The sequence below is a fragment of the Heterostelium album genome (genome assembly GCF_000004825.1).
Source record: "Heterostelium album PN500 unplaced genomic scaffold PPL_scaffold2, whole genome shotgun sequence".
Taxonomy (NCBI): domain Eukaryota; phylum Evosea; class Eumycetozoa; order Acytosteliales; family Acytosteliaceae; genus Heterostelium; species Heterostelium album.
In genome coordinates, this window is record NW_008805064.1 from 2,726,218 (window position 1) to 2,752,166 (window position 25,949).

Below are 25,949 nucleotides of genomic sequence, written 5' to 3' on the forward strand. Positions count from 1 at the left end.
TTGAATCTATTATTTCTTTATTTTTAAACTATCTTAGAATCAACCTGTTATTTAAAGGCATAGTAATTAAACACCTATATATAATCTAGAAAAGATAATAGGATAAATATTAGAAATATGGTTAATCCTATGAATTAAAATTTTTCAAAATATATATTGGCTTTATTAATCACTTAAAAGAACAAATATTTGCAAAGTATGTAAAGTATTTAAAGATAATAATAAAAAAGAATGTTTGGTAAGCGTCATCTGAAAACCCTATGATTCTTAATCACCAAAAAAAAATGCCAATAATTAAAAATTATTTAATAAACAATTAAACAAGATTGAAATTTCGCAATTGTTTTTTCAAAAAAAAAAAATCTAAAGCAATCGATTTATCTTTTTATGGTTATTCATGTTGATTCACTCATAAATTTTTTTATTAATTTTTATTTTTTGTAATAAAAAAAAATGAAAAAATTTTATTTAAAAAGTTTAAATGTCATTAGATTTACAAAAAAAATAAATAATAATTGAAATGTAAGTAACATGTACAATAAATCTATGAATAAACAATCAAACAATCACAAAAAAAAAAAAAACAAAAACTTGTTATGATAAATTTTTTTACTAAGATCACTTAAAAACAACAAATAAAAACAAAATATGAAAAAAAAAACAAAATAACATTAATTTATCATGAATAAAAAGATGATGTTATTTTTTTATAAAATTTAATTACAACACGCACAATGTTTATTGGTTTAACGTTTTATTTTAGTGTTGTTCAAATTTGAAAAAAAAGTTTTAAATTAAACTAACTAATTATTTGTTTTGTTTTGTTTTTTTTTTTTTTTGACAAATATCATTTTAACAGTTAAACATTTCGTAAAAAGAATAATTATATATATAGATAATATATTATAAAAGTCATGGCAGAATTATCATTCAAAGATAGAGTTGTTATTATTACAGGTGCTGGTGGTGGATTGGGACGTGTCTACGCATTGGAGTTTGCAAAGCGTGGAGCAAAGGTTGTCGTCAATGATTTGGGTGTTGCTTCAAGTGGTGAGGGTAAAGATCAAAAGGCTGCCGACAAGGTCGTCAATGAGATTAAGGCTGCCGGTGGTGTTGCCGTTGCCAACTACGACAGCGTAGAGGACGGTGAGAAGATTGTCGCCACTGCACTCAACAGCTTCGGTCGTATCGACGTGCTCATTAACAATGCCGGTGTCTTGAGAGACGTCTCCTTTGGAAAGATGTCGGACGCCGATTGGGATTTGGTCTATCGTGTCCACACCAAGGGTGCATTCAAGTTGACCCGTGCCGCCTGGAATCATATGCGTGACAACAAGTTTGGTCGTATCATTATGACTTCGTCGGCCGCCGGTCTCTACGGTAACTTTGGACAGGCAAACTACTCGGCCATGAAGATGTCGTTGGTCGGTTTGTCCAATACGCTCGCACAAGAAGGTAAAGCCAGAAACATCCACTGCAATGCCATCGCACCGGTCGCCGCCTCCAGAATGACAGAGACCATTATGCCACCTGAAATCTTGGAGTTGATGAAGCCAGAGTATGTTGTACCATTAGTTTTATACTTGTGTCACGAGTCGACCACCGAGACTGGATCGGTCTTTGAGATCGGTGCCGGTTGGGTAAGCAAAGTGCGTTTGCAGAGATCGGCCGGTGTCTTTATTCCACAGATCACCGCCGAGAAGGTAAAGGAGCAATTCGAAGCCATCTCTGACTTTTCCAATCCACAATACCCAACTTCCGCACCAGAGTCTGTCAGTGGTATCATGTCTGCCGTCAACCAACCATCACAAGTCAAGTTCAAGCAAACTCCAGCTGCTGCCGCCGCCGCTGCTCCAGCCGCCCCAGCTGCTGCTGCCGCTGCCAGCGTCAAGGTCGAAGGTTTCAAGTCATCCGAGATCTTTGACACCATCCAAAAGACCATTGCCACCAACGGTGCCGATTTGGTAAAGAAGATCAACGGTGTCTATCATATCAAGGTCACCCAAGGTTCAAAGGCACAAACCTGGACCATCGATCTCAAGAATGGAACCGGTTCCATTGCCGTCGGTGAAACCGCCAAGCAAAACGTTACCATCTCTGCTGCCGATGCCGACTTTGTTGATATCATGACTGGTAAATTGAATCCACAAACTGCTTTCATGAAGGGTAAATTAAAGATTCAAGGAAACATGGGTCTCGCCACCAAGCTTGGAAATATCATGCAAAAATCAAAGCTTTAAGATCATTTCAAAGAAAAAAAGAAAATTATTATAAATACGTCAAAAAAAAAACTATATTAAACATTGAATTCATTGTAAAATAACAAGTATATCAATATCAAATCTTTCTTTATTTGATTTCAATTGTCATTATCTTTAAAAATATTTTATAAAACAAACATCTCTCTTTTTATCAAAAAAAAAGTCAGTTTTTATTCAATTAAAAAAAAAATGTGTAAAAATAAAAAATATGAAAAATAGGTTCATGGTTAGTTGTGAATGATTCGTTCGTTTTTCGCGGATTATTCATTTATTTATTTTTGGATTTATCTAATAATTAATTGTCTGATCAGGGAAGATAAATTATTAAAAGATATAATAATAAATAAAAAAAAACTAAAAAAAAACAAGAAATTTTTAAAAATTTAAATTGTAAAAAATCTCAACTGTTTTTTTTAAAACAATGATTAGTTTAACTACTACAGATAATAATCAGATTAGTGGTGTAAGTGATACTGATAATATTAGTAGTAATAATAATATTAATAATATTAATAATAATAATAATAATAATAACAATAGTGACAAACCATTAAAAGAATCAAACAACAACAATAATAGAAACAATAACAATAATAATAGTAAAAAGAAAAAGAAAAGAAATAAACCAGAGGTTCAAAAATCACAATCACAGCCACAACCAATAGATAATATTGTACCAAGTAGTCCAGAGATGACATTTTCAAATAAATTCGGTGTACTTGCAAACAGTGATGATGATTTCAGTGGTATGTTTGTTTTTATCTCTAAATTAATTTTGAAATTTATATTTTATACTTACTCATTTATTTAATATAGATTCAAATCAGATGAAACAAAAGAAACAAAAGAAAGAAAAGAAAGAAAAACAAACAACCTATAAACAATAAGAAGAAAAAGAATGGAAAGAATAACAACAACAATAATAACAGTAACAACAATAATAATAATAATAATGGTGCTATATTAAACTTTAATAATAATAATAATAATCAACAAATGTTTGATCCAACTGATATATATGGTAAAGATGTATGTGTTTATAATATTGATTAATAATTAATTATAACAACCGACATTGTTGTTGTAGTTGTTGTGAAAATAATATATGTATTAAATAATTTTTAATGTTTTTGCATTTTGGTCCAAAAGGCAAAGGTCGAAGTTACCATATTAACAGAAAAGAGAAAAGTATGCACTGTCAAAGAGTTACAGCATTATCTGATGTGGATGATGAGTGATTTTCAACTTTCAATGCCAACTTGGATCTTCACAAGAAACAAACCGTTACTTGATAAGCTTGTACTCGTGAACATTCCGGGTGTCAGTATGATAACCTACGAGAAGGTGTGTCTGCTCACCGGTAAGCAATGGTTCCAAGACAAACTGCCACACACAATGGAACTGGGATATCAAGGTCAAACTCCATTACAACCACCAGGTTCATTATATCATAGTCTATTCAATATAAAAGTAGCATATAAAGAAACTGCTGCTGCTAACAACAAGAATCAAAAAGGTAAGTAAAAAAGTGAAAAAAAAGAAAGAAAATATCAAAAGTTAACAAACAACTTATATATATATATATATGTTTTTAGTTCATTTACAACCACCTTCACATTATATTCTAACTGAATATGAATTGATTGAGAATGGATATCCTCTGGCTAGAACAAATGGAACGATGGAGGGTTGGGTACAGTCTACAACCACCGATGAGAATACTGTTAGTTTGGTTGCATCTGATGGTAGTAATGATACTACAATGACAATAACTGCAACAACTACAACAACTACAACTACAACTACTACGGAAGTTAATAACAACAATGGAGAGTTTGAAATGTATGCTGTCGACTGTGAGATGTGTAGAACAATCGAAGGTTTGGAACTGACGAGAATCAGTATTGTCAATGAGAAGAAGACTGTGATTCTCGATGAGTATGTCAAACCAAAGAATGAGATTATCGATTATCTGACACAGTACAGTGGTATCACTGCCAAGACTCTGGCGACTGTCACAACAACGCTTGCCGATATCCAACAACGTTTGTTGACGCTGGTCAAGAAGAATACAATTCTGATAGGTCATTCGCTGGAGAACGACTTGAAAGCAATGAAGTTCATACACGATCGTGTCATCGACACCTCTGTTATCTATCCAACGGGATCGACCGCCAAGTTCCCACTGCGTTACCTCACCAAGAAGTATCTGTCGCGTGTCATCCAAGCGAGTAGCGGCGGACACTCTTCGATAGAGGATGCCAACGCCGTCATGGATCTTGTCAAGCTAAAGATTGCCAAAGGCAAGAACTTTGCCACAAAGATGGAGAGCTACGACAGCTTCTTCAACCGACTGCACCACTACAAGAAGAAGTCATCGTTTATCGACACCATCGAGGAGATCAACCAATACTCTACTACCGTAGTATCTTGTTACAAGTGTGGAAACGACCAGCAAGTTACAGAGAAAGCATCGAAGCAAGTAAGAGGTTCATCTAATTTCGTATGTCTGCGATTCAGCCAGATTGCCGAGCACTACAAATCACTCGATAAAACCATACAGAAACCATTGGGTTTGATAAGTTTAGAGATGAAATCAAATGAATTACAAACTACAACAACAACAACATCATCATCATCAGATAATGATAAAGATAGTGAAAAGAATACAACTACTACTACTTCAACAACTACAACTACAACAACAACTATTAAAGCTACAACTACAGAGAGTAAACCGGCTGTAGTTGATGAATCGATATTAAAAGAATTGAATGAATGGGATGGAATACCAACTGACCAAAAAGTTTTCGATCTTTTTGCCAACATCGATAAATCATTGACACAGATTCATGAGAACATGACAAACAATTCAATGATGGTATTGGTATTGGGACCAGGTCCAAACAATGATATCAACAAATTTAGAAACGACGGTAACAAACAAAAAGATTATCTTTTGGCATTAGAAACTGCCAAAGAAGGTTTGGTAATGATAGGAATTAAATAAATCATTTTCATTTCCTTTTTTTACTTATTAAAAACAAACAAAAAACAAACTATCATTCCCCATTATCAATCATATATATATATTATTATTAGTTAGTTAGTTAGTTGGTTGGTTAGTTATTAATAGTACAAAATTGATTTTATTATTATAATATTTATTAATCTATCTTCTTCTTCTTCTTCTTTCATCGATTTCCTTCATTTCTTTTCTTATTTCAATAATAAATAAATAAATTTAAAGATCTTTGTTGTTTGAGGCAGCACGTTCACCTCCGTATAAAATTTTCCTAAAATAAATAGAAAAAAATTAAAAAGTTTAGCAAAACAGAATAGTTTGTGTGTGCAGGTAGATTTGATTAACATACTTTGCTTCATATTCCTTTTTCAAGTTCTCAGCGTCTCTTGCAAAGTTTTGTTCACGAAGATCGTGCATTGGTGCCTCCAATACCTCTGGTTGAATTAATTTAGATCCCCAACGTTGATCTTTCTCTGAGATATCATTCTATATAAATATCATGAATCAATTCGTATAACAATTAGTAAATGTTGTTATTATTAATTATTATGATGATATTAATTAGTGATTCAAATCAAAATATAATAATAATATATGTATATACATACGACATAGTCAGCATCGGTATCCCAATCATCATCATCACTGGTGTTATTTGTATTGTTGTTCAAGGTTGCTGGTGCATGAGTTACTGTCTTTTGATAAACTGACATCTTTGTTGAGTTTTATTTATTGTTGTTATAAAAATAAATGATCAAATAATAAAAAAATAATGTATTCAGATTTATAAACTTTGGGTTGTTTTGCAATGATTCATTCATAAAAACCTGATCAGATATTTTTTTTTCATTTTTTTGAAAATTCTAAACAATTTTTTTTTTTAATACTTATACTTGACAAATTAGGATTGTTTATCTATTATTTTGTTTAGTAGTTAGCCATATATTTTTATTTTTAAATTAATTAACTTTTTTTCTTCCAAAGATTATAATTTTTTTAAAAAAAAAAAAAAAACATTTAAAATGGAATAATTTTAAAAATGATTTCTTTCACAATATGTTGATTATCTTTTACTATTTTTACTATATAATTTAATTTATCTATCTTTTATTATTTATTTCCTAAAATCTAACAAAAATTGTTAAAAAATAAATTTTAGAAAAACGAACGAAAATTTAATTATACCAAATCGACAAAAAAAACGAAAGTAATATTACTTTTTTTTCAAATTTTCTATTTTTAATAAGATCTTACAGTATTTATTATGAAAGGAGGAGTAGGTGGAAAAGGTGCGAAAGCTAGAGGTGCTATCAAAGGTGGAAAACAACAAAACCCAAAGAATGCAGGAAAAGGAAAGAAACAACAGCAACATCAACAAAAAGTACAACAAAAGTTGAATCCAATCAAAGATATTCAGAATAATGAGAGAAAGAAGTTGGTACAGGCACAACTTCAGAAGCAGAGATTGAAGAGCTTCAAGAGGACAAAGAGTTCGCGTGGAAACGATGGTGAACTTGAGGATGTCGATGATATCTCGTTGGCAGAGTACCGTCAGTCGGAGGTAAACACCGACAAACGTCAGAAGGATCATGTCTACGAGGGTGGCGACGAGTACGATGACTTTGATATTCTCAATGGCTCTTCGATGCCCGTCTTTGAGTATGCCGCCGACGATATTGCATCGATGGAAATCCTCGGACAGGATCAGCAACACTTGAATCGTGGCGGTCGAAAGATGCGAACACAAGAGGACATCGACGAGGACAACGAGAATAGCATCGCCAACAACAACAACATCCGAAAGATGAGCAAGAAGGAAAAGGCAAAGCAAAAGTTTGACAAAAAGATCAAGGATGCCAAGATGATTCATCTTAAACAACTGCCGTCGTTCAAGCGTTTGTTCTGGAGAGATACAAACAGACTGTCGGCAGAGGAGCAGCTTGCCATCCGTAAGAAGCACAAGATCAGAATAGAGTTTAACGAGATTAAAACGAATGATTATGTTGTATCGACGACCGAGAAGAAGACAACCGTCATTCCCAGACCGATAACAACATTTGAAGATCGAGATATTCCAAAGGAGATGGCAAAGTTTATAGAGTTTCTCAAGATAAAACACAAGTCCATTAGAGAACCGACACCCGTTCAGATGCAGTCGTGGAGTGCTGTGTTGAGTGGCAACGATGTACTCACCATCGCTCAGACAGGTAGTGGTAAGACACTCGGTTATCTGTTGCCAACCATTCCTCATATCATGGCACAGATGAGAGCAGCAAAGAATCAACAGAAAACAGCACCCGATGGCACTCCTATTGAATCGCTCAGCTCTGTCAAGGGTCCAATTGTCTTGGTGATTGTACCGACCAGAGAGTTGGCACAACAAGTCGAATCGGTATGCAAACCTCTCAGAACTAAATTCGGTATACATTCACTCGCTGTCTATGGTGGAATCAAAGCACACGAACAAAAAGAGATTCTCTCTGAGGAGCACAACGAAATTGTCATTGCAACACCGGGTCGTCTTGTAGATCTCATCGAACGTTCACATCAAGTTGCCGGTCTACTCTCAAGAGTCACAATGTTAATCTTTGACGAAGCAGATCGTATGCTTCAAATGGGTTTCGGTGATCAATTACAAAAGATATCTGAACAAGTATGTTAGTTATAGTTATCTATAGATCTTACAAATACAAATACAAATTTATTAACTTTCTATTCTTCTTTAATTGTTATTATTATTATTATTATATTAGATTAGACCAGATAGACAAACATTGATGTTTAGTGCCACTTTCCCAAAGCCAATGCAAGAAGCAGCTGGAAAGTGGTTAAAGAGACACTTGAAGATTAGAGTAAAGTCTAGTACTGCCAATCAAGAGAATACTTCAGTTATCACAAAGAATGTGAAACAGGTGGTTACCATTGTCGACAAGGCAGAGGAGAAATACGAACATTTCCTAAAGTTTATAAAGAGTGTAAATGATAGAGAACAGAGTATGCGTAATAGAAGTTTGATATTGGTGTTTGTCAATCAGATTAGAAAGGTAGAACCGCTACAGAAGCGTTTGGAAAAGTCGTTGGCTACCGACAAGTCAAAGAAGAGACCAACAAAGATTGGTTGTATGCACGGTGATATGAAGCAAGAGGAGAGAGATCAAACTATCAAGGACTTTAAGAGTGGAAAGACAACCGTTTTGATATCAACCGATATTCTTGGTAGAGGTATACATATTAATAATTTAAGATTCATCATAAATTATGATTTCCCACTATCATTAGATCAAGTAAGTTGTTTGTTGTTTTGTAAAACACTGTAAAAAGAAATATATTTTATTAATAGCTTCTTTATCTATGTATCAAACTAAAAGTATATTCATAGAGTTGGTAGAACAGGTAGACAAGGTAATAAAGGTCACTCTGTATCTTATTTCGATCCAACCATTGATAAAACTATGGCAACTGGATTGGTTAATATTTTGAAGGAATGCGACCAAACTGTAAAACCAGATCTAATAGAACTAGCCAGCTCTTCTCAAGTTCCACAAGAAGCAACACCTGTCTTTACAACTCAAGAGAATGGAGAAGAAGACGACGATCAAGATGAAGATGAATTAGATACAGATGACAGTGATTTCGATTTCGATATGAAAGATAATGATGAGAATAGTGATGATGAAGATGATGGTGATGTTCAATTTGAAGATGCAGAAGATGATGATGAAGATGAATATGAAGAGGAAGATGAAGAAGAAGATGATGAATAAATTATTATAAATATTAACTTCTTTTAAAAACTAGTTAATAGTTTAATTTATTTATTTACATTTTATTATTTTTTTTCTTTTTTCTTTTATAATATAATTATATTTAAAATAATTATTTCTTTGGATTTTTGTTGTAGGAATATGAATTAGCATCACTTAGGAACTCTCTTAGGTATTTGATGGTTTCTTTTTGGTTGTCGTGAACAGATCGAATAAGATCTTGAATGGAAACCATTCCTAAAACTTTGTTGGATTCTTTATCAACGACGGGCAAGTGACGGAATCTCTGGTTGGTCATAATGTGCATGGTATCAACTACACAGGAATCCGCAGAGATTGTCTTTACACCACGAGTCATAACTTCTTTGACTAAGCTCTGACGGCTGCTCAATCCTTGCAATGCCACCTTTCCAACGTAGTCACGCTCTGTGAAGATCCCCTCCAGCTGACCATTTGAATCCAACACCATTATAGCACCCACTTTGTTCTGAGTCATCTTTCTCAATGCCTCTATAATCAGTTGATCTGAATTGATTGTCAAAAGTTCTCTCTTTTCCTTCTTTTCCAATATCTCTTTGATCTTTGTATCACCAAAGACAAAGTAGGTGGATGGAGTTTCTGTTCCTAGAACCTCTTTGGCAGCCGATTTGTATTCATAGAGTGATTTCTTTGCACCTGTCGATTTCTCATTAGAGTCCAAAGATGACAATTGTATATTTGATGTTTTTAGATATGTACAACTTCCTAAATTCTATAATATGTTTTTGAATTAAAAAAAAAAATAATTAAAATTATTTTAAAATAATTAAAGAGAAAGTAATAAATAAGAAAGATAATTACATTTTGTAAATTAGGATATTTAAATAATTGGTTTGATGATCTACAACCAATTTTTGAAATGTTTACCATGTATTTATTCATTTTTTTATTTTTTAACAATAGATAACAATTCAATCTTTTATTTTTGTCACTATTAAATAAACAAAAAAATATTATATTATAAAAATACTTTTACTGAAATACAACAATGAATAAACAAAGTAATTGTTTTGATTTTTTTATTTTGTTTATGTTCATTTTTTTATTTAATGAGATATTCCACATTTATTTTAGGGAAAAAACACAACATAAAAATTCATTCCCACTAAATTATACACAAATTGAACCATTTTATCCAAATATAGATAAAAAAAGATCTTGTTTAGAAATTATCCAAAGAAAGAAAAATAAAATTAGGATTATCAAATGAAACTTAACCAAGTTTGTTACTAAATGATCATAGCAATAATAAATATAAATTTAAATATTAATTTTTATTTTTTTTTTTCAAAAGAATTTATTGTCACAATTTTGTGTTTATTTATCTATTTTTTTAATTATTTACTTTGGATTATAAAAAGATTTTGTATAATAAATATTTTTGATAACGACGGATTGACTATCCAATGATTTTGGTGGTGTTTAATGTTTTTGTTTAGTTACCAAAGGTAATTATGATATTTTTATTTTTCATCAAGATTGTTGGATTACTTTATAAATGTAGATGAATACTTCATATAATTCTATATATATCACCAATCTGCATTATTATAATCAATCAAATCATTCGATAAATGTTTAATTAATAATATATCTTATAAGATTTACTTTGATTCAAATATTTTTTATTAACTATTTTCTGCAATTAATCAATTATTTATTTGTTATTGATAACATTCTCTTTTACTTTTTAATTTATTAATTAATTAAGAAAACAAGAGTACTTTATTACTATTAATATTATTTATTATATTTACTTGTATTTTTTATAATTAAAATTAAAATTTATATCAAATTCTCCTTAAAAATTAATATAAATAGAATAGATAGCCAAAGATAAATAGATAAATAGATAAATAGATAGATAGATTTAATTTAATAAAATTGAATAAAAAAAATAACAATGATAAAAATAAAGAACAATTTTAGTAGTTTTAGTAATAAGTCGATAGATGTATTTTTAATTTTTATTATATTATTATTGTTTTCAGTTGGAGTGAGTCATTGTCAAGAGGAAGACACATTCGATTTTCAAACATTCTACATCGTCAAACTATATCCGAAAGATACAAATATTGAAGCCGGTGTAATACAAGGTTATGCATTCTACTATAACATTGAAAGTAAAGAGCATCTTAGAGAAGGATTTCTATTTGAATCCGCGCAACTCTCGATAGATGATAATTGGTTCGATGAAACACCGGTCGAGAGATTAGAGATTGCTTCAGAAGACGATTCAAAGACAATTGAAGATGTATATGTAAAGGTTTACTATGATAATCTATATCACAAATATAGAATAATTATATTTAGACCATTTAAATAAATAATATTTGTATAATAATAAAGATTATATATATCTTTATAAACCATTTTTTTAAATTAAATAATCGGAAATTGTCAATTTTTATTTTGTTTTATTATTATACTTTACAGATCTGTTCTGTTATTCTAATTAATAAATATTGTATATATATATCAATAGTATACAAATACATATCTTTATAAAGAAATAATCTAATCTTTCTTTATTGATATAGATGGTATACTTAAATTACTACCTGAACTTGAATTATTATTATTGTTATTATTATTATTATTATTGTTGTTGTTGTTGTTGTTTACTGTAACATTTAAATTTGATGAAGATTGACTGTAGGATGAAAGATTTGATACACTTGATTGGTTGAGTGGTGTTGGTGTTGTAAGACCAAGGTTGGAGGAGCTGAGTCGTTGTTGTGATCCAGTTACACTCAATCTAGTGCCATGACTGACACTCGGTGATCGATTCGATGAGCTGCTACCATGTAGTGATGTTCTCTTGCCATGATTGATGAGTGCAATCGATTTGGTACGTGCTGTCATTACACGAGTGTACTGCGAGATTCCTTCCAACCACTCTTGTCTCAACTCTGGTGTCTTGGCAAACAACAACATCAATTGGTCGTCCAACTTGATTTGGAATGCATTGACAATCTTTATCGATGAACAATCCTGAATGGAGGTAGCGGTGATCTCTTTGATCGGGAAGTATCCCTTCACTATCAATTCACTGGAATCCTTGACGGTCTTGAGCAGTCCACTGTTCAAGAGAATGAAGTAGTACTTCTCACCGTCTTGTTTCAACTTGGATTGCTTGATGACACTGTTGCCCGGTACCAATATGTCTGGCACCGGTGGTGATAGTTTCATGTAGATGTCTTGAATGGCGTGCTTGTTCTCGTGTTCACGCTTACGTTCGTTGAGAACAACCGTTGCTTTCTTGAGTGTTTTGACTGCGTTGGTGATTGGCTCATACTCAAAGTGTTGCTGCGGAGTATGCTTGAGTAGATCTTCCAGTAGCAAGACATAACGTGGCATTCTCTGAATTGGCATGATAAGATATCCAGTTATTTCGATTCCCTTACAATGTTTGTCACGACTGTCCAGAAGGAACTCTGATGTCTTTTCATCCTTTCTAATCTCATCGAGTGTAGGAACTACATTGTTGTAATTGTTGATATAGGTTGTATAGATATCTACTGCTGCCGACTCCAAGTATGAGAATACATCGGAGATCGATTGGTTGGTATGCCAACCGTTGACACGCGACTCTAGCTTCTCAAGGAACTCCTTATGATACTGGTGTAATACTTCAATGTTTGAGAATAGGTTGTTACATTGTTCGACACTGATGATATTAGATAATCTCAGTGGCATTAGATAACCTTCGATCGATACACCCAATGAGTTTACATAGGTCTGTTCGGTTGTCATCAATTCCTTGACAATTCTCGATCTACGAATTGCTTGTTTATGTTCATCGATGAATCGCTTACGTTGCAAGAATGCAGCAATCGATGCACCAATAGCATGAATTCCCAGATTCAATTGCTGATGTGAATCCACGACACTCTTTTGTTGTTTGGCCAACTCGAGATTACGTCCGAGATGGTCGGACAACATCTCCTCAATGAAATGAGTTTCTATTTCATCGTCGAAACCGCTCAGTGTATCCATAGAGTCAAAATCTGAATCGAATTTGTCGACACCACTCTCGCCATCACTGGTATTTCCCTCTGCACCGCTGTGGGCGTCAGAAAAGTCGTCGGATTCGTAGTCACTGTCGTGTCTATCCATCGAACTGATTTTCTTAATGAGCGAAATCATACGTTCAATCGGTTTAATCACCATATATTGGAAGTGTCCCGAGAGAAATACCGTTCCAACACACAAGATAATAATGATACAAACTGTCAATGTCAAACCAAGAGCAGCTGAAACTTGTTCGTTATGCTTATTGTTTATCCACAGTTCACTCTTGTCACTGTCAGCCGTTGTCTTTAGGATGTATCCGTGGTACCAATCGGTTGTGTCAATACCGGATTTATAGACTGTCTGGCTATCTATCTCCAGGAAGAGAATGTCATTACGTGATTGGAGGAGATGCTCAACGGTGCTATTGAAACTGGAACTGAACAATCCATTGGAATTGGCATTCAGCATCACAAGATTCAACATGGATTGTTGGTCGTCTTCGTCGTCGCCCACTGGATTGGTAAGTGTTGTGATGAGTACCACTAGGAGTACCATGACAATGATGGTATTCGATGTTTTTGAGAGTAGCTTGCGTCCAACTGAAGATGGCTGCACAGGCATGTTCAGAAGACGTTCGTCACGCTCCTGCACCTCTGCCTTTCTCTTGGCACCGGACGAGTTGAACAAATAAAAGAAATTGATGATACGCCCGATACGAGAGAGACGTGATGCTATACGAGCAACACGCGCCGTTCTACTCAGTGACAGTGAGTTGATAGCTGTGATACTCGAGATGCCAAAGATGAATGCGACAATGTCTGGCACCAACGAAACAATCGATATGATATCCATAATGAAAAAGAATGATATTACATAGTGGAGTCGTTGTGCAAATATATTCAGAATTAAATCGGTTAAAAATATTAGAAATACAATAATCTTGAGGATTGAAACAGTGGTGTAAGATGCATCGTTATTTGGTGCTCCCGAAGCTACCAATATATCGTCTATTAATTGTAAAAGAAGAGTGTCAGAAAGTTGAATTTTCAATGAAAACCAAAAAAACATATTGTGAACAATCAACTTACCAATGAAAACCATAAATATCGATGCCACCATTAATATGATTAATACTAATTTTGTGTTTAAGAAAGAGTTTACTTTCTTTCTACGTTGATAATCGACTGACTTTCTTCTTTGTCTTTTCTTTTTGGTCCTGCATTCTCAACTTTTTCAGACCACGACCACGAAATACTCTTGTCTATATTTTTGTTAATATATTAATTAATATAAATATTTAAATTAAAGTGAGCTTTAGATAAATATAAATACCCTTTTAATATCATGCATCGAAGGTAGATGTGGCATATGAATATGAGGAAGGTGGATGTGTGGACTCTTGATGTGAAGTTTCTTTTTTGGTGAAGTCGAAGAGTGAGTGCTACCACCTATCTTACTATCGGAGACATGGTTGTTTCTTGGTGTCATCTCTGACATTGATATATCCATACTCTGTTGTGAGTGTGAGTGTGTGAATCTGAGATTTCTATGGCTACTTGTACTACTCATCTGATCATCATTGACATTATTGTTATTATTGTCTAACGATGACAGTGAGATTGTTTGCATCTCCATCCTTTTTTTTTTTTTTTTGGTGTTAATCCACTAATAGATAAATAATATAACCTACTATTTAACTATTCCTATCCTTGAATAACAAATAATAAATAATATAATAAATAATAATACAGTTGTAATAAATAAATAAATAGTTTTTAGGGATAGGAAAAAATAAAATAAAGAGGAAATAGACTTATTTAAAATTCTATATTTATCTATTGATTGGGTTGGCAGGGAGGTGCAGATGAGTTTTGTTGATTGATAAACTGATCAAATTTTGTTGTGTGTTTTTTTAAAAATTTAATTAAAATTAATATTGTGTTTAGTTTTAAACTATTATTAAAAATCTAAAATAATGGTAATCAATTGAGGTAGGGGTGCACCGTTTTAAAACAAAATAGGTGATCATTTTATTTCAAAGATTTTGTGATACTTAAAAGAGTTTAAAAAAAAACATGAAAAAAACAAAAATTATTTTACATCAACCGAGAAAAACCTTCGACGAAATTATTCAAAGAATTGATTCAATCAATATCGTATTTTTAGATTTATAAAGATATATGGTAATTTTATAACTAAAATATATATTTGTTATTAATTTATTTTATTTATAAGGTAAAGTGGAAGTGAAACTAAAATTATTCATAAAGAAAATGATATAAATTTGAATAATTTTATAAAAAATATTAATCAAAGATTTTAATAAAAATAATCAATAACTTTGTCTAATAAATATTATTTCTATTGCCAAGTCTGTTGTAATTATCTTTGTTAATAAAGTTTGCTCTTATTTTTTTGAATTGAACAAGCAAAAATTTGAAAAAAAAAAAAATGAAATTTTTTTGAAAAAAAAAAGCAAAAAAAAAAAATAACTGCTAAAAAATTATTAAGTAATTTTATTTTATCTAATTATTGTCAATTTAAATTTGTTAGATATTATATATATATATATATTAAAGTTGATATATTATATTACCACAACACAACACGATATAAGTAAATAAATAGAAAAGAAAAAGAAAGATTGTAAAATAATAATAGTAGTTTATATAAAAAAGAAAATTAATTAAAATAAAATGTCAATTAAATTATTTGTTGGTCAAATCCCAAAGTCATTCAATGAAGACAATCTAAAATCAATGTTTGCTGATTATGAAGGCAGTATTCAAGAGATATCTGTCATTCGTAACAAACAGACGAACGAACCACAAGGTTGTGCATTCGTTACTCTCTCCAGCAAAGACGATGCCGAGAAGGCAATTCAAACACTTCACAGCAGCAAGAAGTTCCCAGGTGTATCAAACAGTTTACAAGTTAAATATGCTGATAGTGAACAAGAGAAACAATGTAAGTATATATATCTTTAATCTTTAATTAAAATAGTATATTACTTTTTTTTTTTTTTTTTTTATTTTTAATTCTCTTTTTTATTAATAACTTTTTTTTTTTTATTTATAATGATAGCAACAAAATTATTTGTCGGAATGTTACCACGTACTTACCAAGAGGATGACATCAAGACATTGTTTGCCGACTACGGAGAGGTCGAAGATATCTGCCTGTTGAGAGGAAACAACAATGAGAGCAAAGGTTGTGGTTTCATTAGATTCCAAAATAGAGAGAGTTGTCTCAGTGCTATATCTGCATTGAACGGTATCAATTTACCTGTATGTTAAAGTTTATATTATACAATATATTATCAAATTTAATAGTTATTAACTTTATTCTACTTACTTATTTTTTTACATAATATTATTATATTATAGCCAAGTCCAAACAACTTGGTTGTAAAGTTTGCAGATACCGAAAAAGATAAAAAGAAGAAACAAAAAATGCAACAACTCCAAGGTGGTGGTAATAATAATAATAATAATATGAGATCTAACCAATCTTCACACAACCAGTCACAACAACAGCAACAACATCAGATGAATGTACCAAAGATGAACAACCAACCAATGTTTATGAGTCCATACAATATAAATCCAAATATTCCAAACTTTAACTTTATGCCCAGTAAGTATAGACTAATTAATTAGTTTTTGTTAGTATATATATATATTCATTGTTAACTAATATAATTTCTATAGATACACCTTCACCTTCTTTATTAGGTACACCACCAATGTTGGGTGATGGTATCTATGATCTCTATTCACAGTCATTCGATCCAATGGGTGGTGCCGGTGTTGGAATGATGGGTATGAACGGAATGGGTATGAATTCAATGGGAGGAATGATGAACATGGGTATGAAACCAGGTGTTGCTGGTACTGCCGGTGCCAACAGAAATATAAACAATAACGGAATGGGTGGATTCCAACCATCGTACAACAATGGACGTGGACAAAACAACAATGGTGGCGGTATCATGAACAATATGTACGGAGGTGGCGGTGCCGGAATGTCTGGCAGCCCGGGATCGGCATCTGGTTCCAGCGGTGGTAGAATGAGAGGTAAGCAACAACAACAATCGGGACCAGCCGGATCGAACCTCTTTGTCTACAACATTCCAAACTACTACAACGATTCCGACATGTTCAATCTCTTCAGCCCATACGGTCATGTCGTCAGCTCGAAGGTCTACACCGACAAATCCACAGGTTTAAGCAAAGGTTTCGGTAAGAATTGAAAACAAAACAAAACAAAAAAAAACAACAACATCTAGTTCTCAATCAATTATCTCGGGAGCATAAGAATTAATTGCACACATTGATACATCAATTTTGAAGTTATTTACTTACTTTATATTACTTAATATTCTCGATCCATAAATATATAGGTTTTGTTAGTTACGATAATTCGATCGCTGCAAATTCAGCCATTGCCAATCTCAATGGTACAACCATGAATGGCAAGCAGCTCAAAGTTGCACTGAAGAATTCCAATCATGGTTCAAACCCATATTAATTTATTAATGTGGTGTCGATAACCATCATCCTTTTGTTCATTATAATTGTTGTTTTCATAACATGATCGTAGTTGTCAGTGTAACATCATCCGCTATTAGTCTCATACATACTCGTCATCATCATTATCATTCACATCTCATCAATATTTATTGTAATATTTAATACTCTATCATTTTATAATGACATCACCACCATCATCATCGGCATTCTTGTAAAAGAATTAACTTATTTCAAAACAACATTATATCAAAATTTTCTCTATATCTATTATAAACATTCAAAACAAAACAAAAAAAAAAATAATCAAAACCAAAACAAAACAAAACAAAACAATCAATCATGGTTATGATGAAATTGTATCCTCCAAAGTATAGTAAATCGTGGTCGTCTCGTCTCGTCTCATCTTAGTAGTAGTAGTAGTCAAGAAACAAATCATTGTATTAAATTAATATCTATTCTTTATATTTATTCAATTGTTGTTTCTCAACCTGTTAATATTATTTCATCATATAAAGATCTAATGTTATTGTTTTTAGAATTCAAACAAACGAAATCAAAAGAAAGAAAGCAAATTGCATTATTGTTAGTTTGTTAGTCTTTTTTGTTTTTGTGAATTGCGCGGTTTCATCTATTTATTATTATTTATTTGCTTTATTTTTTTAACTACTAATGTTTTTCAATTATCTTTGTACAATTCTTTATTATTATTTTTCTTTTTTTCTTTTTTTTTTTTTAGTTAATTCATTCTATTTCTTGGATAGTAATACTGATTTTGAATTTATCTTGTTTGTTGTGATATCATTGATGTGGTTTTGTTGTTGGTGGTGTTGAATTGGAACAAGGAAATTATGTTGTCCAGACAGAAATGATTGTTTATTCCAACTCGTAGTGACATTGGCCATCTTTGTAACATTATTAGAACTTGGTTGTTGTTGATGTTGGTGTTGCTGTTGTTGTGTTTGTTGGAGATGAGCTTTATTAAGAATGGTTGCATTGATGTTTGTTGTGTTGTTGTTATTATTATTATTCTTAACAGAGGATTTCAGACTTTGTACTTGATTGTTGTGAAGTGGTAACATCTTTTGATTTCTCTTCTTTGGTTGCTGTTGTAGTAGTTGCTGTTGCTGTTGTTGCATTTGATGCTCTTCAATCTTTTTTTGAATACTTGTATTTATCATTTAATATTATTAGTTAAAATTATTAAAAATAATAATAAACTTACGATTCTATTTCATTTTGTAATGTATTTATCTGTTCAGTAGTATCATTTATCTCTTTAATCAAAGACTCACTCTGTTCGTATCTACTATTCAATTTGTACTCATTGTCTTCTACGATTTCCTTCCATTTCTTGATCTCCATATCGAGTTCCTTTGATTTCTGTTGTGTAGTTCTTGTTTGATTCATCTTTGATTCCATTTGTAAATTAATTAGTTTCAACTCATCCAACTCGATCTCCTCTTTAACTTTAATCTCTCTAATTGCATCATAGTTTGAGTGTTCATCTTGCCATTTATTAAATTCATCATTCTTTATTAAGAAATCGTTACTTTCATTATTTGATTAATATTGTTTAGTTTTAAACACCTATTAATATAACTTACGCAAGTCTGTCTCTTTCTTTGGTAACCTTTTCAATTGTTTCTTTGGTAGCTATGTAGAGTGTATTTAAATTATTCAAATAATACTCTTTGTGTTCCATTATTGCATTGGAAATATCAATTTCTATATTTAAATCATTAGATTTACTAGTTTTACAATAACAACATGTTAGAAATCTTGTAGTATTAGTCATAAGAAAACTAACTTTTTAATCTCATTCAATCTTTTATCATTCTCTATGATTCTCTGATACAGATCTTGTACTCTTTGCTCAATCGATCCAACTTTTGAATTTGTTTTATAATAAACTCTATCGATATCATTTAATCTGTGTTCAAATTCTTTTGTTTGTACTCTCATCTCTCTCAATATTAAATTATCTTTAACGATATTCATTTTTTATAAAACAGCAATATAAGTATTAAACAGAAATAAAACAACAACAATATTAAAAAGTAAATAAAAATAAAAAATAAAGTATCATTATCTTTATTTTAAAGAATATCTTTTAATTTATTTAATTCAAGATAATTTAATTGTATCGGATACACCAACTTTCCAATTGGGTGATGTCGAAGTTAATAAGGTCATCGGATGACCATTTACAAATTGTGTTATTTTTACATTGCTGAAACCAGATAAATTATAGATAGTCTGTATTTCCGATGTCTATGAATAGGAGGTGTGGTAAATTAGTTAGATTATCATTGTTATTGTTATTTTAAATAATGCTAATAACATACATTTAGTGGTAATTCAATATCGGTATTGTTGTTTGTTGTGCTGGTGTTTTTGTTGTCGGATGTTGAAATCTTATGATTAAATATAGTAATAAAAGGATGATTTAACAGCAGTAGTTTAGCAGATTTCGAACACAGTGAGAGTTGTGTTGTAATTGATGTTGGGTAGCTACTCTCTATGTTGACGATTGCTGTTATAGATGTTCTGTTTGCATTGTATTGGTTGTAGTGCACGAACTCCTCTTTTGTTATACTGAAAACACTGACTGTCTTATTCATTCTATTCAACCACTCTCTATATACATTGCTTCCACTTGCAGTAAATGATTTATACAACTTTTGTGCTATTTCATCTATCAATTCATTATCAATTTCATTATCATGTATTAGAATAATATCGATTGTATTATTATTATCTATTGGTTGTTGTTGTTGTTGTTGCTGTTGTTTAAAATGATCTAGTAATGAATCAATGATTGGTTCAATATAGATATTCTTTTTAAGGTTATCATCTGTCTGCTTTCTTTGATATAGACTATAACCAATGTACAGTGCAGACGATGCTAATAGTAATGATGGTAATCCTGTTGATATCAACTTTGATATATTTAATGTTGATAATGATGATTGCATTCTAAAAATAGTAATAATAAATATATATCTCGAAACAAGTTAAATTAAATCAAAATCATTTTTGTTACATTTTGCAAAGGACTATTTTTTTTTTTTTTTTTTTTTTGACAGATTTAAATTTTTAATTAATTTTTTTTGGTGATTGATCATCAATGTTTACAAGGAAAATGATTATTCTCTTGGCCAATTGTTCCTTATTTCTCTTGCGACTTCTATACAATCATCAATTAAGGCTTTACGTAGATCAAGGAATTTTTCAGAGAGTGCTTGTGGAGCATCATCTGGTGTACCGGTTTTGAATGGTGGCTCTGGCTGGTATTCATAAACCAATGTGGCGTACTCACCATTTGTTACACCTTCTTTCTCGGTCTCTGCCCACAATGAGACAATGGTTAATCCCAAGTCAATTCCCGAAGTTACACCGGCGCAAGTAAGGTATTTGCCGTCCAATGTGATTCTCTTGTTTTGAACTTTGACTTCGAGTAAATCAAGCACATTGGTGACACGGAGTGACCAATGAGTTGAAGCTTTCTTGCCTACCAAGAGACCGGTGGCTGCTAACAACAGACTTCCAGTACAGACCGAAACAACAAAACGTGCATTCTCTGCTAATTTCCTGATCCAGTTGAGTACCTGGTTGTCCTTCATGCACATGAGAGTTCCTTCGAGCCCACCAGCAATCACAAGGATATCGACTTGGCTCGGACAACTGTCAAAGCTGTCAGTTGGAATGATCGTCATCAGATCCAACTGAATGGGATCAGTTGACTTCCACACTAAATGTCTTTTGGAGGCGGTCTTTGTCACGAAAGAAAGAGGACCCAACACACCAACAAGATCTTGGGCAACCATCTTTGGATGAACCAAACAGGCAATTACAGGTTCTTCTTCATTCATCATTTTTCAATAGAGATAATTAATAATATTTACAAACAATTAAAAAAATAGTTGTAACAAGAGTAACAATTAAAATTAAACAAAAGTAAAAAAAAGTTAAAAAATTAAGGGTGGTTATCTCCACAAACTTTGATGTGCCCACTTATTATTGGACATTTTACATTTTTAATTTATAGTAAAGTGACATATAAATTGGTAGAGTGGATGAACTATTTAAATTATTAAATTGTTTTAATTCATTTTTTTTTTTTAACATTTTAAAAATTAATTAGATAAATTTGTTCATTTGAATCCTGGAAGTGAATAATTTATTTCTCTATAACTTTAAAGTGATATTCAATTTACAAAGTTTCGAACTCGTTTAGATTTGATCAACGATAATTTCAATCCAATATAACTCCTAGTTTGTTTTGGATTTTGATTTACTATATAACCTAAAATCCTATCAAATATAATCTTGACACCAAGATCCGAATTTATTGGTTGGCAATGAAAAGTATTCAAGAAGAGATTTGGGAAACCATCGACTTTGTCTGTTTAGTTGAATGTTTTATTGAAATGGGGTGATATCTTAAATAACTTTCTTTTAACTCTATGTAGATATTTCTGAAAAAAAAGTATTTATACAAGTACTTAAACAGTTATTAATAAATAGTTCGAATTATTATCACTAAATGTTAAAATTCAGATGAACCCCCAAACGCAAAACATAGCGAAACTGATCTTCCGTCGTCGCCACCTACTTTTTTTTTAATTTGAATTCAAAGTTTGGTTCGAAAATAATTTTAGCCAGTAAAAACATCAATTTTGAAACAAATTGATCAAAAATTCGAGGTGGATAAAAGTTTAAATTTTAGAATAGCTCAAAAAAAAGTTAAAATTATTGTTGTAACGGTCATTTGAGTCGTACACTACGCTGGCACGGTAGTTTACTTGAGAACAATATGTTAAATATTTTTTTTTATTGTACATCGTATATTAAAATTTATATAAAAACTAAATTTAATTAAAATGAAACATATAGAAAAATACAACTTCTTTTAAATCCGATTTAATTCTTCTTTTAGTTTCCTCGCTCAACTCTTGTCCTCCTCTTTTCTTCTCAACAAAAAAAATATGTTTTCCATCTGCCACATTGATATTCAATTCTGTTCTTAAAATATCGCGTTGTTTTTTAGAGTATTTTTCTATATGTTTCATTTTAATTAAATTTAGTTTCATGGACGTGTTATATATAAATTTTAACCCTTGTAGTTGTACAAGCCGACCAATTTGAGGAGTGGAACGGAAAAATTGTTTCCTTCTTCAATTTGGCTGCTACTCTGCCAGGTGCCATTCCCCAACATATATAGATCTATAGATTCTTGGATGGTGCAGTATTTTGTTGTGCTGAACCACTTATTTGTCACCAACCACCGGTGGATCATATTCAGGCACAAGATGGCTTATTGAACGACTTTCCGACAACAATTACAATATCATCAACACCGCTTCCTTCCTCCCAGGTGCCGATTTGCAGAACAGATATCTTGCCTGTGACTTTAACTCCAAAAATGTAGTACTTACATCCAAGCCAATCCCAAGTACCAAGTCATCGACACACATCATCAACTGGGCAGTCGTAAAGCACACTGATAACAATTATTCCTTCAAATGTATTCCAGCACCATTTATGACTCAACCAGATTCCTATTTGGATGGTGCAGTTTTCCCAGGTCCTCCAGGTAGAGGTATGATTGCTAAATTTTTAAATAATCCATCTTTTCTTAACAATTTTACTAATAATTCTAACTTTATATCTATTAGTTTATATCTCACCATCTTTCACAGGTGGTTATACTGGTACTCATTGGTCTATTGCTCTTATTTAAACATATTGAAATCGGCCAACAACAAAGTTTAAATCAAAAATTAAATAAAATAATCAAGAAGTGATGATTTTTATATTCTCATTTTTTTTTTTTTAATATCTTTCAAAAATCAATCACATGCTACCATATTTATTAATTACTTATATAGTTAGATTGATTTGGGAGGAAGAAAAAGATGATAGATATCAATATAATAGATTTTTAGAGTTATCTCTTGTTAGTAAAGGTTTTTTAAAAGTTATTCAAAGTTTGATCATTTCAATAGATATCAGTTGGAATATCGTAGAGTTTGTCGATTATATTCTAAAAGAAAGATATAAATCGTTATTATGTTTATTTAAATATACAGAGCAAATAGTTTGTAAATTAGAGTATATGTATGAGGATTATGAAGATGAATGCGATAAAGAGGAATCAGATGCTCATTTGTTTCAAAAGTTACTGACTAGCAATCAATGGCAAGATTGGTATCAGCAACATCCGAAATCAATACATCTTCATATCGATGGTAATCTCGGTATCTTTCAGAGCAATCCATACATCACACACCTCACAATCGAATACTATGTACCACACGTAAAGCATCCAAAGTATTGCGAATTCCCACCGAATCTCAAAGAACTTCGCTTGACTACTCATCCAATTGTGCAAGCCGATTCTTTAAATCTGTTCTTGCGAATGATCAGTAAGATTATGTCAAAACCAAGACCACAGATGGAGCTGTTTCATCTTCGATCGAATTTTGTCGATGTCATCGTAGATGAAGGTGCCACCAAGTTCTTTAATTACCTCGATCGATCTTTGGTGAACATCAAAGATCTCTCATTGATTGGTAATGTAGACTCTAGATTCGATCTTAGCAATAACGAATCAATCGATGAATTCTTTGGTTGTTTTAAGAGGTTTCTCGAGAGACATCCTACCATATCGAAATTCGAGTTGGATACCAACAACTTTGCCAACACAGAATCAAAATTCCAATTAAATTCTTTTCTTTTCAATGCTACCAATATAAGAGATATTACAGTTCACCTGCATACAGACTCAGTTCCACAATGCGACAGAATAATCGAGAGAGCAGAAATATTCCTGGTGCCAGTCAGAGACAACGATATAGAAGCACAAATAGTAAAGATGATAAAGCTAATAGAAAAAGCAAAACGAATATCCATATTTGCTTCTCACATCTACGACGAGGATTTCTTTAATTATTATTTTGGTGTAATAAATTCAAAAGGATACAAATTTTAATGTAGAAAGAGCTTCAAAGAAGATAAATAACTTTTTATTTAATTATTTATTTAATTTAAACTTTGTTCTCAGAACCATGGGTTATTTGTTTAAATAAGAGAAATAGACCAATGTGTTCCTGTATAACCACCATTATATGATGGAGAGATGTAAACTGTTTTTATAAATAGTAATGTTGATTTTAGTTAGTTATTAAAAAGAAATATTAAATTTAGATTAGTAGATCATCGTATTAAGATCATACCTTTACCTGGAGTACCAGGAAATACTGCACCATCTAAGTAGGCATCATCTTCAGCGAGAATCGGTCTACATTTGAATGAGTAGTCATTGTCTCCGTGTTTGACTACAGACCAGGTGTTGCTGTATGAATAGACTTTATCTCTTGGAACGTCACGTGATGTAAGGATCACTCTGTTGGTAGAGTAATCACAGGCTAGATATCTCCTTTCTTGATCAGCACCTGGAAGGAATGCAGCTGTGTTTACAATACCATAGAGGTTGTCAGCGTATCTTTCAATAAACCATCTAGTACCAGTGTAAGAGCCACCAGCACTTGGTGACAAATAAGTTGTTCCATAAGCACAACAGAATACCGCACCGTCTAGATACTTGTATTGAGAGATGGCATCTGGCGAGTTGGCAGCCAAGTTATAGAATGCAACGGTTGCACTACTGAACTGTTCAAAAGGATCAGCTATTACAATTTTAACTACTACAAATACAACTAATAACAAAAGTGATTTAGACATTATTATTATTTTGGTTGGGATGAATGAATAAAGAAATGAAGTTTAATATACAGTAAAGTGTAATCAAGGTATAAACTTGCATAACTTAAGTGCAGAATCTGCACGAAATCATCATTTTATTGGAAGATTTAATTGTCTTCTTATGATTTATTTATTTGAAAACAAACTTGATCTCTGATTGATCAGCTTTAATCAAATTAAAAGAATTTCGAAAAGATATTTTTTTGTTTTTGATCACTCTGAAATTTAATTTAAAAATTTTATCTATTGATAAAGAGAAATGTAATCCGCAATATTAATTTAATTTTATTAATTTGAATTTGGACTTCTATTAAAATTCCAATTGTTTTGATTTTGATCTTGTTGAATAGGAAACAAAAAATAATTTTGTTCTATATTAGTTTTAGAATAGATTGGATTATCAGTGTTGTATGATGTTAAAACATTGGGGGATATATTTGTTGGATTGTTTGACTGTGATGAGTCGAAAAAAGGAAAGTATTGTGGAGGAGGAATAGATAGATTTGTATCTTGAAAAGTTGAATATAGAATTTGATCAGGATTA

The 25,949-nt window shown here is 31.7% G+C and overlaps 13 protein-coding genes across 13 annotated transcripts; 6 read left to right on the forward strand and 7 right to left on the reverse strand.

Annotated features, from left to right (window-relative positions):
* Positions 1-231: 231 nt before the first annotated feature.
* On the forward strand, positions 232-2,240 carry mfeA (SDR family oxidoreductase; the record flags this gene model as incomplete). Its single annotated transcript, XM_020573342.1, has 2 exons — positions 232-238; positions 913-2,240. The coding sequence occupies 2 exons, from the start codon at positions 232-234 to the stop codon at positions 2,238-2,240; spliced, it is 1,335 nt and encodes a 444-aa protein (XP_020437459.1).
* A 442-nt stretch (positions 2,241-2,682) lies between these two features.
* Positions 2,683-5,271, forward strand: rexo1 (RNA exonuclease; the record flags this gene model as incomplete). The annotated part of the gene is made up of 5 exons (XM_020573343.1): positions 2,683-3,011; positions 3,191-3,290; positions 3,411-3,585; positions 3,733-3,777; positions 3,857-5,271. The coding sequence occupies 5 exons, from the start codon at positions 2,683-2,685 to the stop codon at positions 5,269-5,271; spliced, it is 2,064 nt and encodes a 687-aa protein (XP_020437460.1).
* Positions 5,272-5,505: 234 nt separating this feature from the next.
* PPL_02355 (uncharacterized protein) lies at positions 5,506-5,999 on the reverse strand (the record flags this gene model as incomplete). The annotated part of the gene is made up of 3 exons (XM_020573344.1): positions 5,506-5,557; positions 5,636-5,772; positions 5,895-5,999. The coding sequence occupies 3 exons, from the start codon at positions 5,997-5,999 to the stop codon at positions 5,506-5,508; spliced, it is 294 nt and encodes a 97-aa protein (XP_020437461.1).
* Positions 6,000-6,550: 551 nt separating this feature from the next.
* On the forward strand, positions 6,551-9,050 carry PPL_02356 (DEAD/DEAH box helicase; the record flags this gene model as incomplete). The annotated part of the gene is made up of 3 exons (XM_020573345.1): positions 6,551-7,939; positions 8,040-8,570; positions 8,655-9,050. 3 exons carry the CDS (start codon positions 6,551-6,553, stop codon positions 9,048-9,050), a joined length of 2,316 nt encoding a protein of 771 aa, XP_020437462.1.
* Positions 9,051-9,162: 112 nt separating this feature from the next.
* On the reverse strand, positions 9,163-9,971 carry PPL_02357 (CBS domain-containing protein; the record flags this gene model as incomplete). Its single annotated transcript, XM_020573346.1, has 2 exons — positions 9,163-9,801; positions 9,891-9,971. The coding sequence occupies 2 exons, from the start codon at positions 9,969-9,971 to the stop codon at positions 9,163-9,165; spliced, it is 720 nt and encodes a 239-aa protein (XP_020437463.1).
* A 106-nt stretch (positions 9,972-10,077) lies between these two features.
* Positions 10,078-11,415, forward strand: PPL_02358 (uncharacterized protein; the record flags this gene model as incomplete). Its single annotated transcript, XM_020573347.1, has 2 exons — positions 10,078-10,090; positions 11,081-11,415. 2 exons carry the CDS (start codon positions 10,078-10,080, stop codon positions 11,413-11,415), a joined length of 348 nt encoding a protein of 115 aa, XP_020437464.1.
* A 191-nt stretch (positions 11,416-11,606) lies between these two features.
* gxcP (pleckstrin domain-containing protein) lies at positions 11,607-14,741 on the reverse strand (the record flags this gene model as incomplete). The annotated part of the gene is made up of 4 exons (XM_020573348.1): positions 11,607-14,113; positions 14,195-14,290; positions 14,346-14,367; positions 14,439-14,741. The coding sequence occupies 4 exons, from the start codon at positions 14,739-14,741 to the stop codon at positions 11,607-11,609; spliced, it is 2,928 nt and encodes a 975-aa protein (XP_020437465.1).
* A 1,061-nt stretch (positions 14,742-15,802) lies between these two features.
* PPL_02360 (RNA-binding region RNP-1 domain-containing protein) lies at positions 15,803-18,233 on the forward strand (the record flags this gene model as incomplete). The annotated part of the gene is made up of 6 exons (XM_020573349.1): positions 15,803-16,073; positions 16,191-16,393; positions 16,493-16,742; positions 16,817-17,347; positions 17,509-17,580; positions 18,013-18,233. The coding sequence occupies 6 exons, from the start codon at positions 15,803-15,805 to the stop codon at positions 18,231-18,233; spliced, it is 1,548 nt and encodes a 515-aa protein (XP_020437466.1).
* Positions 18,234-18,384: 151 nt separating this feature from the next.
* Positions 18,385-19,636, reverse strand: PPL_02361 (uncharacterized protein; the record flags this gene model as incomplete). Its single annotated transcript, XM_020573350.1, has 4 exons — positions 18,385-18,802; positions 18,861-19,187; positions 19,243-19,386; positions 19,446-19,636. 4 exons carry the CDS (start codon positions 19,634-19,636, stop codon positions 18,385-18,387), a joined length of 1,080 nt encoding a protein of 359 aa, XP_020437467.1.
* Positions 19,637-19,762: 126 nt separating this feature from the next.
* PPL_02362 (uncharacterized protein) lies at positions 19,763-20,613 on the reverse strand (the record flags this gene model as incomplete). Its single annotated transcript, XM_020573351.1, has 2 exons — positions 19,763-19,909; positions 19,984-20,613. 2 exons carry the CDS (start codon positions 20,611-20,613, stop codon positions 19,763-19,765), a joined length of 777 nt encoding a protein of 258 aa, XP_020437468.1.
* Positions 20,614-20,784: 171 nt separating this feature from the next.
* PPL_02363 (uncharacterized protein) lies at positions 20,785-21,513 on the reverse strand (the record flags this gene model as incomplete). The annotated part of the gene is made up of 2 exons (XM_020573352.1): positions 20,785-21,221; positions 21,444-21,513. The coding sequence occupies 2 exons, from the start codon at positions 21,511-21,513 to the stop codon at positions 20,785-20,787; spliced, it is 507 nt and encodes a 168-aa protein (XP_020437469.1).
* Positions 21,514-21,999: 486 nt separating this feature from the next.
* PPL_02364 (uncharacterized protein) lies at positions 22,000-24,658 on the forward strand (the record flags this gene model as incomplete). The annotated part of the gene is made up of 5 exons (XM_020573353.1): positions 22,000-22,073; positions 22,871-23,045; positions 23,084-23,240; positions 23,530-24,509; positions 24,638-24,658. 5 exons carry the CDS (start codon positions 22,000-22,002, stop codon positions 24,656-24,658), a joined length of 1,407 nt encoding a protein of 468 aa, XP_020437470.1.
* Positions 24,659-24,721: 63 nt separating this feature from the next.
* PPL_02365 (uncharacterized protein) lies at positions 24,722-25,384 on the reverse strand (the record flags this gene model as incomplete). The annotated part of the gene is made up of 2 exons (XM_020573354.1): positions 24,722-24,786; positions 24,877-25,384. 2 exons carry the CDS (start codon positions 25,382-25,384, stop codon positions 24,722-24,724), a joined length of 573 nt encoding a protein of 190 aa, XP_020437471.1.
* Between the last annotated feature and the right edge of the window lie 565 nt (positions 25,385-25,949).